This window comes from Pseudophryne corroboree, chromosome 1, assembly GCF_028390025.1.
Source record: "Pseudophryne corroboree isolate aPseCor3 chromosome 1, aPseCor3.hap2, whole genome shotgun sequence".
In the NCBI taxonomy this organism is placed as follows: Eukaryota; Metazoa; Chordata; class Amphibia; order Anura; family Myobatrachidae; genus Pseudophryne; species Pseudophryne corroboree.
In genome coordinates, this window is record NC_086444.1 from 818,089,771 (window position 1) to 818,101,916 (window position 12,146).

General features: G+C 46.6%; 1 protein-coding gene across 1 annotated transcript in view; it reads right to left on the reverse strand.

Annotated features, from left to right (window-relative positions):
• Positions 1-850: 850 nt before the first annotated feature.
• The window catches only part of DCTN6 (dynactin subunit 6), a 48,451-nt gene continuing 37,155 nt past the window's right edge, over positions 851-12,146 (reverse strand). The window contains exons 6-7 of the mRNA XM_063919448.1: positions 6,578-6,720; positions 851-1,134 (exon numbers count right to left, since the gene is read on the reverse strand). Of these exons, the coding sequence (XP_063775518.1) occupies positions 1,036-1,134; positions 6,578-6,720 (242 nt within the window). The 3' untranslated portion in view covers positions 851-1,035. The remainder of the gene's footprint in view (positions 1,135-6,577; positions 6,721-12,146) is intronic.

Genomic DNA, 12,146 nt, shown 5'->3' on the forward strand with positions numbered 1-12,146 from the left:
AGGTGACGTGGAGCAATGACGCACAGCTGCAGTGCTGTGCGTTACCTCTGTGAAGCTGAAGGCTTCTGCGGCCCGAGACGTCTTCTTGCTTCTGTTCTTCTGGCTCTGTGAGGAGAACGGCGGCGTGGCTCCAGGGGTGGACGCCCAGGACGAACCTGTGTTCACCCCCTCTGAAGCTAATGGTGTCCAGTAGCCGAAGAAGCAGATCCTATCAGTTAAGTAGGTCTGCCCCTCTCTCCTCAGTCCCTCGATGCATGGAGCCTGTTGCCAGCAGTGCTCCCTGTGAAAAAGTAAAAATCCAAACAAAAATGCTTTCTGTAGCAAAGAACTCAAGAGAGCTCCCTGCAGTGCGCCCTTCATCCTCTGGGCACAGTGTAAAACTGAGGTCTGGAGGAGGGACATAGAGGGAGGAGCCAGTGCACACCCAGAATCCAAAGCTTTCTTAAAGTGCCCTATCTCCTGCGGAGCCCGTCTATTCTCCATGGTCCTTACGGAGTCCTCAGCATCCTCTAGGACGTTAGAGAAACATAGGGGTAACTTTACTAAGATGGGAGTTCTATTTAAGATGGGATGTTGCCCATAGCAAACAATCAGATTTCAGGTATTATCTTCTAGAAGGTGCTAGATAAATTAAAACTAGAATCTGATTGGTTGCTATAGCAACATCCCATCTTAAATAGAACACCCATCTTAGTAAATTTACCCCGTAGTCACAAAATGCAATTAGAACACTTTAACATTTGCAAGATAAATGCAGAGTGTGTGGACAAGAATATTTCTGTTTCGGAATGCTGCCTATGAAATCCACCATGTGTTATAGTATGGGCAAATAAGAATCGCTGTCACAAGATTATTTTGTTAGGACATTTAATAATAAGGAGATTACAGCAGAAAACCTTTGTGCTATGTTTCCTTTATAATGTAGCACATTAGACAGAAAAAACATAAATAAATAGCAGTAAAAAACAAAGCTCATTAGACTAAATGCATAGTGTAAAGACAGCACAGCTGGAAGCACGCGAGGACAGTGAGTGGCTAGTTTTTCATTGGAGTAGAGCTAATTTTTGTTGTTTTCTTGAGGTGATGATAGTTCGGGAGAATCTTCATCAGGAAGTCCAGCTGTAGTGTTTGTGGCTGTATTGTACCAAAGAAAAAAAGAAAACAATATACATACATAACTGCAAACACCGTACAAACTATAACTGCCAATTACATTTCAATCAATTCCAAATATTTCTGACATTGGCTGTCTGCTGTGAAAGGTTCTACTACCTAACACGGAGTGTTTGACAGTGAATACAGAACTTTCAAATAAATGTAGTTTATTTCCTTAGAAATGATCAGTACTACATATATAAGTAATGTTGGGTACACACTGGCAGATAAATTGCCCAATCAATTGATCGGTGGGTGTGTATAAACGATATGTCTGTGAACTACATTGTTTACAGACATATCACGTCAGCTATACTGCACAGACTTGGGGGGTAATTCAGACTTGATCGCAGAAGCAAATTTGTTAGCAGTTGGGCAAAACCATGTCCACTGCAGGGGGGGCAGATGTAACATGTGCAGAGAGCGTTAGATTTGGGTGGGTTATTTTGTTTCTGTGCAGGGTAAATACTGGCTGCTTTATTTTTACACTGCAATTTAGATTTCAGTTAGAACACACCCCACCCAAATCTAACTCTCTCTGCACATGTTATATCTGCCCCCCCCCCCCCCCCCCCCTGCAGTGCACATGGTTTTGCCCAACTGCAAATATATTGGTGCACCATTCAGTGTGTTATTCAAATCCACTTCCTGTGGGAACAGCATCAGCAGCTGGGAGGCCTTGGATCCCAGGTTAAAGTGAGTTTTGTAAGGAGGAGGGGTGGGGGAGGAGTTGCGTGTACCCGTGTCAACTGTGCGGGAGGGGTGCGTTATTCTTCCACAGCTGTAACTGGTGCAGTGCGGGAGGGTGTTTGCTAGCTAGAACTGCCACCTGTGCGGGGAGGAGGGTGCGTTTGCTGGCCGTAGCTGTGCCGGACGGGTGGTGAGCTTGCTGGCCAGACAGGGTGGGCTGGGAGTGCCGGGGCTGTGCGTACTACATATAACAGCATTGAACTGTGGGTGGCAATGTCCCATGTGATTGCCGCATGTCCCGGGACAGGGTGCTCCATCTGGCCTCTGCATCCCTGACCCTGTGCAGAATGGATGGCATGGGAGAGAAGAGGGAGAGGGAAAGGGACAGCCACATCTTCCAGGACTTCCAGGCTGCTAATGCAAGTCGCTTTTGGAAAAGGAGGCTGTTCTGGCCTGTGTTGTAGGAGTACTTCAAGGGCTGGCTGGAGACCTGGGTTCTGCTGGTCCAGGGGCAGTGTTGTCTGGGTCAGGAGGGCACTGAGAACCCTCCAAGGACTTTCTTATCACCCAGTGAGTACCGTGTATACCCCTGTGTGCATTATACCTCAGTACCCCCCTGTGCCTCTGCCATGTTCTGTGGTGTAGGAATGGCCAGCAACCATCAATGATTCAAAATCCTCAATGGTTTATGGTCAATGTTCAATACTTTTGCTATCGATGGCGGAGAACAAGATGGGCCAAACACAGAAAGTACAGGTCGTGTAACCATCGATGGTCATCTATTGAATATTGTGGACACATAACATTTCTCCATCGATGGTCACCCCTACTGTGGTGGTGGGATTTGGGGGTGTTGCTGCGGATGGGGGAGGGGGGCCGGAGCAACCGTGGGTGGTGGACGGGGTGTGTGCGGGTGCAGAGGATGGGGCCCGGAGGTACTGCGAGTGGGGGAGTGGTGGGTAATGCTTCTCCTGCTTCTTCTCCTGGAAGCAACTAGGCTGCTGTCCTCCCTTTGGCAGTGGCTCTCCTCGAGACTTGCACAGCAGCCAATCACTACTGTTAGCTCCGGTGTCGTGTCTCAACGCGCCGCATTACAGGGAAGATGATGAACTCAATAAACTACAGCTTCCAGCAGGCCTTAGCACCGGAACGCTTCGGCGCTAAGGGCTGCTGGGAGCTGTAGTTTATTTAGTGCGTCTACTTCCCTGTAATGCGGCGCGTTGAGACACCGGCGCTAACAATAGTGACTGGCTGGCAGAACTGACTGACTCACTGAATCAATGTAAAAGGTGAGAGTGCTGTGCAGTGTCAGTGACACTGCACATCCACTGCACTGCACAGCACTGTCACCTTTTACATTGATTCAGCGTCCAGACATTACCCACTGCGATATCACCCACTCTATATGTTCCATTAGTCATCTCAGGGCTTCCAGGCCGGCAGCCCAGGTGCTGTGTTGTGGAGTCAGGGCCTCTGGGAATCTTAGCACAGCTGTGGCAGGGAGTCACTTCTGTGACATCACGCGCAGAGGAGGCTCCGGGGCTCAAGAGTATGCGGCGCAGGGAGGGCTATGAAAGCCTTCCGCTGCTCCGCTTTCATACACATCTATGCCGGTGGCCGCAGCTTTTGTTCCACCTGCGCCGCGGTTAGGGAGTGGGGATTGTTGATGCTGGAGGGGGCAGGCGGACTGGCAGCAGGACATAGGGTCATTCTGACCTGATCATAGCGGTGCTAAATTTAGCAAAGCACGATCACTTACACTGACATGTGGGGGGACGCCCAGCATTTCAGGCTGGCCCCCTCTTCCCCCGCACAAGTACAAAAGCATCGCACAGCGACAGGGCCCTGGTCGCAGTGGCTGCGTTGGCCGGACTATGCCCACAAAATGGCGGCTCCCCCTCCTGGCCAGTGACTGCCTCTGCGTGTCAATCAGGCAGAGGCGATCGCTAGGCAACGACAGCCATCAGCCATGTGCTGGCGCACTGTGGTGACGGCGCATGCACAGTTCTGACCTGATCGCTGCGCTGAACTGCAGCGAGCGATCAGGTCAGAATGATCCCCATAGGATGCTGCAGTAAAATATTTTTTCTCCCCCCCCTATCTCCAGCATAGAGACTTGCTGCAGATGCAGTGGCAAACCCTCCAAGTGTACCTTTTTGGCAGGTACAGTACCTTTTTTTTATGGTTTGTACTTGTTTTTGGCTGTCCAAACTTCCATTGAAAGTTTAGGGAAAGGGGCGTGGGCACGCCACTGTACCCGTGGTCACGCCCCCTTTTCGAATTTGTCTCGATTTTTGTGTGTAAATTGTTGGAGGGTATGTTGCTGCAGATGCAGTGGGCCTAGTTTGGGGTTTGGACCTGGAGCTGCAGCTCCATCAGCCCCATTGTTAGTCCTGCTCTGAGAACACACAGCAGCCAAAGGGCAGAGCCTCCCATTGGATGTAACCTATGTGGGAGGGCGTTTCTCACCCAATCAGCTGTGGACTGGATGTGATAGACCTGCTGCTAACCCAGCCTGCTAGCTCCTAGACACGCCCAGCGTTATCCACACAGTCACAGAGTGACAAATCAGGGCAATTATATAGGAGATGCAGTATATTTTCTCCTCACATATACGAAGGATTGCAGGAGACAGATGAAGCGAGACAGTGGGAGATGAAGGGAATGAGAGAGACAGTGTGAGATGAAGGAAGCGAGAGAGCAGAGGGAGCAATAGAGACCGTGGGAGAAAAAACTGGTAAAAGAAAGGCCTATTTCCTTTTCCTGTGTGCTCTGTAGAAGGCCAGCCCATTATGTAAATTGCAGGAATATTTTGCACATTTCATGACGATCTGCCAGTGTGCAAACAGGAAAGATGGCCAATGTCCTCAACAACAGATCTGCAGATAGCAATGGTGGTTGGTCAGTGCATAACATCTACAGATATATCTGCAGTGTGTGTACCAACCTTAATTCTGTACAGGACACTATACCATATACATTTCAAATTGTGACATGCATAAATGCTGTGGAAAAATGAAATTTTATATATATATATATATATATATATATATAGAGAGAGAGTGAGAGAGAATTAAATATAATATACATAAATGCGGAAGCCCTAACTCACTGACTGACTGATCACTAATTCTCTTACTTCCCGATATGTTGGGAAGCTGGAATGTAACACAGGTATTCTTCAGGTGTGAAATAGGAAAATTACGCATTTAGATGTAATTGTAATAAACCTCCTCTAAGAGGATGAAAAGGGGGCTGACATAATGACATAATTACCGATGCGTGGCTTGTCGCGTGTAACGCCCAAATAGACAATCGGATCAAAAGTGTAGCCACAGTTTGCCTATTATTTTTCTTAACAATTTGTTCAAAAGCCTCAAATACACAATTTACACATTAGCATCAAATTCAACGCATGTTGGTTAAAAGGGACAATTGATTCTATGTTGTGTATGATTTGGCTTATCATAGCTTTAGTGGAGGATAACAATTCTCAAAGGGGGAAATTTACTAAAGGGCTGTCTGTCAAAAACCGCCAGAAACAAGAAAATGTAGAAACCGTCATCAGACACATCACCATACAATATTTTTATTAGTATAGACTAAAAACCGTTAGATTTCTCTAGCAGTGTTGGCCCAATGAAGGCAGTCATTATGTATTTATGCAGGAGGAAAATAACATAGAATTGGGTGCAAACATAAATTTGAATAATTGGTAAGAAAAAAATAATTATGATGGGAGCAACAGTTATTATTTTATGGTGCTATAAATGGTGCCCACATCATAAAATAACCCCCCCCTCCTGCAATAAAATATATATTTTTTAGCCAATTAACAATATTGCTTCTTTAATAAAATAAAATAAAATAAAATAAATATTGCTCTTTTCAACAAATTAAAAGAAAATCACCAAGTTTTATTCATAACTAGCTGTTCTACTAGTTCTTTGCACATGAGTTTCTGATTTTCACGTTTGTACATATAGATTAGTGTACAAAATGTGTTAAACCTATAGAGATGTAAATTTGAGACGTCTTAATGTAAGTAAATATGAATCCATGGTTGTTGGCGTTACCTGAGGAGCACCCGTAGAAGATATGGTAAAAAGTGACAGGACCATTTCTGTAGCATATTAAATTCTACACACTGGAGGTGCAATCCAAATTTTGATCAGATTGTACGTTTGGGCGTTATCGTCCACGCAACGCAAGCCAAACATCGGTAATGATGTCATTATGTCAACCCCCTTTTCATTATTAAAATTCTAATTACGTAGTTTTCCTATGTCCCACATGCAGAATACCTATGTTACATTTCAGCTTCCTAACATATCGGGAAGGAAGAAAATTAGTGATGAGCCAGTCAGTCAGTGAGTGAGGGCTTTCGCATTTATATATAAAATAATATTACCCCAATAACAAAATTACTAATATTATTTTCCTCCTTAATTAAGACATAATGATTGCCTTCAATAAATTGTACAGGGAGTCCTCACGCTCTGAGGGCTATGTAGATGCGGTGGTTTTGTGGCAGGTTATGCCAGTGGTTTAAATGCAGAATCCAATCTGTAGATTAGTAAATCTGGAGGACTGGAGGTGAAACATCCCCGGTGATGGGACAGCAGGTTTAATACACCAGCAATCCTGCCCTTTAGTGAATTTACCTCTAAGCATTCAGTTCTTTACATACATATAAAGAATACAGAAATAATGTTCTGACATCTGTACCGACCTGTGGACGCTCTGTCTGCACACGACGTAGACACTCAGACCCATATATGACAGTGTTCTCTGGGATTACTTCACACGTTTCCACTTGGCAGCAAGCACCAATTATGCAGCCACTAGTCAGAATGACATTCCTGCCCACAAATGCTAGCAAAATAAATATAGGTAGATGTCAGGTTAACAAACTTGTACATGTTATAACAAATAAGCATATTTTAATATGCCAATATACCTTAACTTTGCCTTATAAACACAAAACACAAAGTAGAGTCTAAATAATGATTTGAGCATTTACTGGTATATACACTGTATATTTTTTTACATTTCCGTATAAATATATATATATAAATATATATATATGCCAAATATAGGGTATTTATATGCAACACAACCTGACACACCTTTGGTGTTAATAAGTTTATGGGGTATATGCAATTGCGGTCGAATTCCCGAAATTGTCGAATTTCGGGAATTTTTCGCCAAAAAAAAAAAATCGTCAATGCAATTCAGTGCTTTCCGTCAAAAAAACGGACTTTCAAAATTCGACTTTTTGAAATTCGACTTTTGTCAAATTCGACTTTTCTGCAATGATACAAGTGCTGCAATTCGACCAAAGTGTATTCAATTCAAGTTTGGAAATTCGACAACAGTGCTTTTAGACAGTAAATTCGTCATTTTCAATCCGCCACACTTTGGAGGGTGAAACCAATAAAAAAAATTTAAAACATGTTTTTTTTGGAGTTTTTTTTTTTGGTAACAGCATATCTATTTATATTAGAAGGGATTAGGTACTTGGTTTGTCTTTTTTGGAGGCACAAGTATTATTTATATATTTAAAATTTTTTTTTTTTTTTTTTTTTTTTTTTATAGCTGGAACGGTAAAATCAAGGAAAAAAATGGCGTGGGGTCCCCCCTCCAAAGCATAACCAGCCTCGGGCTCTTCGAGCTGGTCCTGGTTCTAAAAATGCGGGGGAAAATTTGACAGGGGATCCCCCGTATCTTTAAAACCAACACCGGGCTCTGCGCCTGGTGCTGGCGCAAAAAATACGGGGGACAAAAAGAGTAGGGGTCCCCCGTATTTTATACACCAGCATCGGGCTCCACTAGCTGGACAGATAATGCCACAGCCGGGGGTCACTTTTATACAGTGCCTTGCGGCCGTGGCATGAAATATCCAACTAGTCACCCCTGGCCGGGGTACCCTGGGGGAGTGGGGACCCCTTCAATCAAGGGGTCCCCCCCCCAGCCACCCAAGGGCCAGGGGTGAAGCCCGAGGCTGTCCCCCCCATCCAAGGGCTGCGGATGGGAGGCTGATAGCCTTGAGAAAAATGTCAGAATATTGTTTTTTCCAGTAGTACTACAAGTCCCAGCAAGCCTCCCCCGCAAGCTGGTACTTGGAGAACCACAAGTACCAGCATGCGGGAGAAAAACAGGCCCGCTGGTACCTGTAGTACTACTGGGAAAAAAATACCCAAATAAAAACAGGACACACACACCGTGACAAGTACAACTTAATTACATACTGCCGACACACACATACTTACCTATGTTGACACGCCGACTGCCACAGTCTCCGACGATCCGAGGGTACCTGTAAAAAAATTATACTCACCTTCCAGCGTCCAGAGATAAATCCACGTCCAGAGTATAATCCAGGTACTTGGCAAAATAACAAAACGCAAAAACCCGTGCCAGCGGACTGAAAGGGTTCCCATATTGACACATGAGACCCCTTTCCCCGAATGCAGAGACCTCTCCGTGACAGCTGTCACTGAAAGGTCTCTTCAGCCAATCAGCGAGTGCAACGTCCTTGCACTCTGCTGATTGGCTCTGCGCGTCTGAGCTCAGACAGCGCATCGCAAAGCCTCTCCATTATATTCAATGGTGGGAACCTTGCGGTTAGCGGTGGGGTCACCCGCCGGTCAGCGGCTGACCGCGGGTAACCCCCCCGCTGACGGCAAAGTTCCCACCATTGAAAGTAATGGAGAGGCTTTGCGATGCGCTGTCACAGCACAGACAGCGCACAGCCAATCAGGTGAGCGCCACGTAGTAGCGCTTCCTGATTGGCTGAAGGGACCTCAGTGACAGGAGTCACGTGGGGTCCCGGCACATTCGGTGTAAGGGGTCTCATGTGTCAATATGGGACCCCTTTCAGTCCGCTGGCTCGGGTTTTTGCGTTTTGTTATTTTGCCAAGTACCTGGATTATACTCTGGACGTGGATTTATCTCTGGACGCTGGAAGGTGAGTATAATTTTTTCACAGGTACCCTCGGATCGTCGGAGACTGTGGCAGTCGGCGTGTCAACATAGGTAAGTATGTGTGTGTCGGCAGTATGTAATAAAGTTGTACTTGTCACGGTGTGTGTGTCGTTTTTATTTGGGTATTTTTCCCCAGTAGTACTACAGGTACCAGCGGGCCCGTTTTTCTCCCGCATGCTGGTACTTGTGGTTCTCCAAGTACCAGCTTGCGGGGGAGGCTTGCTGGGACTTGTAGTACTACTGGAAAAAACAATATTCTGACATTTTTCTCAAGGCTATCAGCCTCCCATCCGCAGCCCTTGGATGGGGGGGACAGACTCGGGCTTCACCCCTGGCCCTTGGGTGGCTGGGGGGGGGACCCCTTGATTGAAGGGGTCCCCACTCTCCCAGGGTACCCCGGCCAGGGGTGACTAGTTGGATATTTAATGCCACGGCCGCAGGGCACTGTATAAAAGTGACCCCCGGCTGTGGCATTATCTGTCCAGCTAGTGGAGCCCGATGCTGGTGTAAAAAATACGGGGGACCCCTAACTCTTTTTGTCCCCCGTATTTTTTGCACCAGCACCAGGTGCAGAGCCCGGTGCTGGTTTTAAAAATACGGGGGATCCCCTGTCAATTTCCCCCCCGCATTTTTAGAACCAGGACCAGCTCGAAGAGCCCGAGGCTGGTTATGCTTTGGAGGGGGGACCCCACGCCATTTTTTTCCGGGTTTTTCCCGTTTTTTTAATTCGCCGCATAATCCGGCAAATCGGTCGTTTTTCGCCCGCGGGAATGTCGAATCTGTTTTTCATTGAATATGGTGAATTCCGGCAGCCACCTGCCGGAATTCACCTGTCGAATTGTGTCGAATTAAAAAAACGGCGATAATTTGCCGCGATTCGCCCGCAATTGCATATACCCCTATGTATTTTCTGTATTCCAACAAGGATTTGTTATTATAATCAGCACAAATACTTTTCTAAAGACACATATAGAGAGAAATACAGTTCATTGGCCCTCATTCAGATGTGGATGGAGTAGTGGCTCATGCAGCAAAGTACCAATGATCGGTACTTTATGCATGCATCAGACACGTACTGCAAGGTTGGCTGCACTATGGCATCAGACTGTCAGTGACCAACAGTCTGATGCTGTTTGGGGGCGGCAACGACCTCAGTTTCTCTAAACAGAGGCGTTACAGGTGAGGAACGAGGCCAGGATCTCAGTCAGAGGAAGGAGATTTTTGGCCTCTAGGTAGGACTTGCGGCAGCCGGCTTGTGCTACCCCATGGGACACACAGCCGGCCGATGGTGCCGGGGGAGATCAGATGGGATCAGTAATGCAGCAGGAGGCGTGACTCCCCTTCAGTAGCGGATCTTGCCACGGGCAAGCAGGACTTTTGCCCGGGGCGCCGCCTCCCGGAGGGCGCAGGGCGCCATCCGGAGGGCACCGCACCAGGGCAAAATCCGCTGCTGCTGTGCTGCACACTGCCCCTGCTGCCGCTGTGAAGGGAAACTAGACGCTACGCATCTAGTTTCCCTTCGTGGAGAGGTCCTTTACTGTGCGGTGCGCGATGATGTCATCGCGCACCGCACATTTCAGAGCGCTACAGTAGTCTGTACAGGGGGCGTAAATGACCACGCCCCCTGTACGAAGCCACGCCCCTATTTCCGCCCGGGGCGCACAGAGCCCCAGAGCCGGCTTTGCTCCCCTTGTTGCATTACCATATTAGTGCTATCTATGTAAGCAGCAGCGATAGCCCCTGCAACCACATTTGAATGAGGGCCATTGTGCACAATGACTTATATGAACTATGCATAGAATAAACAAAAACTAGGATGTTTTTCCTTGATCCACAATATTAATAAAGTATGTGCATTTGTTACCCATATATAAAATCATAACAGACAAATATTTTCCTGAAGTTCTACATTTTCTTTAACTGTACATATGAGGATTATTCATTATCTTTCTTCCTCTTGTGTTTAGGTGTCTAAACCATAATGTGTATTGGCCAATTATAGCACAGGAATTTCCTTTCCGTCCCAGCTTTGTGATGATGGCAATTAGATGCTAAAATGCACTTTCCCAAGCTTCCAGCCTTTTGTTCAAAATAGGATTTTGGTTACCTACCAGTAAATCCTTTTCTCGTAGTCCGTAGAGGATGCTGGGGTCCACATTAGTACCATGGGGTATAGACGGGTCCACTAGGAGCCATTTGCACTTTAAGAGTTTGAGAATGTGGGCTGGCTCCTCCCTCTATGCCCCTCCTACCAGACTCAGTCTAGAAACTGTGCCCGAGGAGACGACATACTTCTAGAGAAGGATAATACACAGATAGAGGTGAGATTCATACCAGCTCACACATACAAGGCACGTCAAGCCAACTAGCTTGAACTACTCAGCAACAGCTGAAACATTACTTACCAAGTAACAATACAGTACTCAACTAAAACGAAGTTGTACTGAACAAAATAACACCTGCAGGAAAACGAAGCGCTGGGCGGGCGCCCAGCATCCTCTACGGACTACGAGAAAAGGATTTACCGGTAGGTACCAAAATCCTATTTTCTCTTTCGTCCTGGAGGGTGCTGGGGTCCACATTAGTATCATGGGGATGTACCAAAGCTCCCAGAATGGGAGGGAGAGCGCGGAGGCACCTGCAGAACTGATTGACTGAACTTCAGATCATCAGAATCCAAAGTATCGAACTTGTAAAACTTTTCAAACATGTTCGACCCAGACCAAAGTTGCAGCTTGGCAAAGTTGTACTGCCGAGACACCCCGGGCAGCCGCCCAGGAAGACCCCACCTTACGAGTAGAGTAGGCCTTAACAGATTTTGGACATGGCAGTCCTGCCATAGAATAAGCGTGCCTGGATAGTGAACCTGATCCAGCGAGAGATCGTCTGCTTAGAAGCAGGACACCCAATTTTCTTGGGATCATATAGGACAAATAGAGAGTCCGACTTTCTGTGATGAGAAGTTCACATATATCTTCAGAGCCCTTACAACATCCAAGGACTTTGATGTAATTGAGGAGTCAGTAGCCATTGGCACCACAATAGGTTGGTTAATATGAAATGCCAACACAACCGTCGGAAGAAACTGCTGACATGTCCTGAGCTCAGCTCTATCTTCGTGGAAGATCAAGTAAGGGCTTTTACAGGATATAGCCCCCAGCTCGGACACACGTCTAGCAGAAGCTAAGGTCAACAAAGTGACCGTCTTCCATGTAAGAAATTTGACCTCCACCTTCTGTAGAGGCTCAAACCAATCCGACTGGAGGAACTGCAACACCACGTTAAGGTCCCAAAGCGCCGTGGGCGGTACAAAA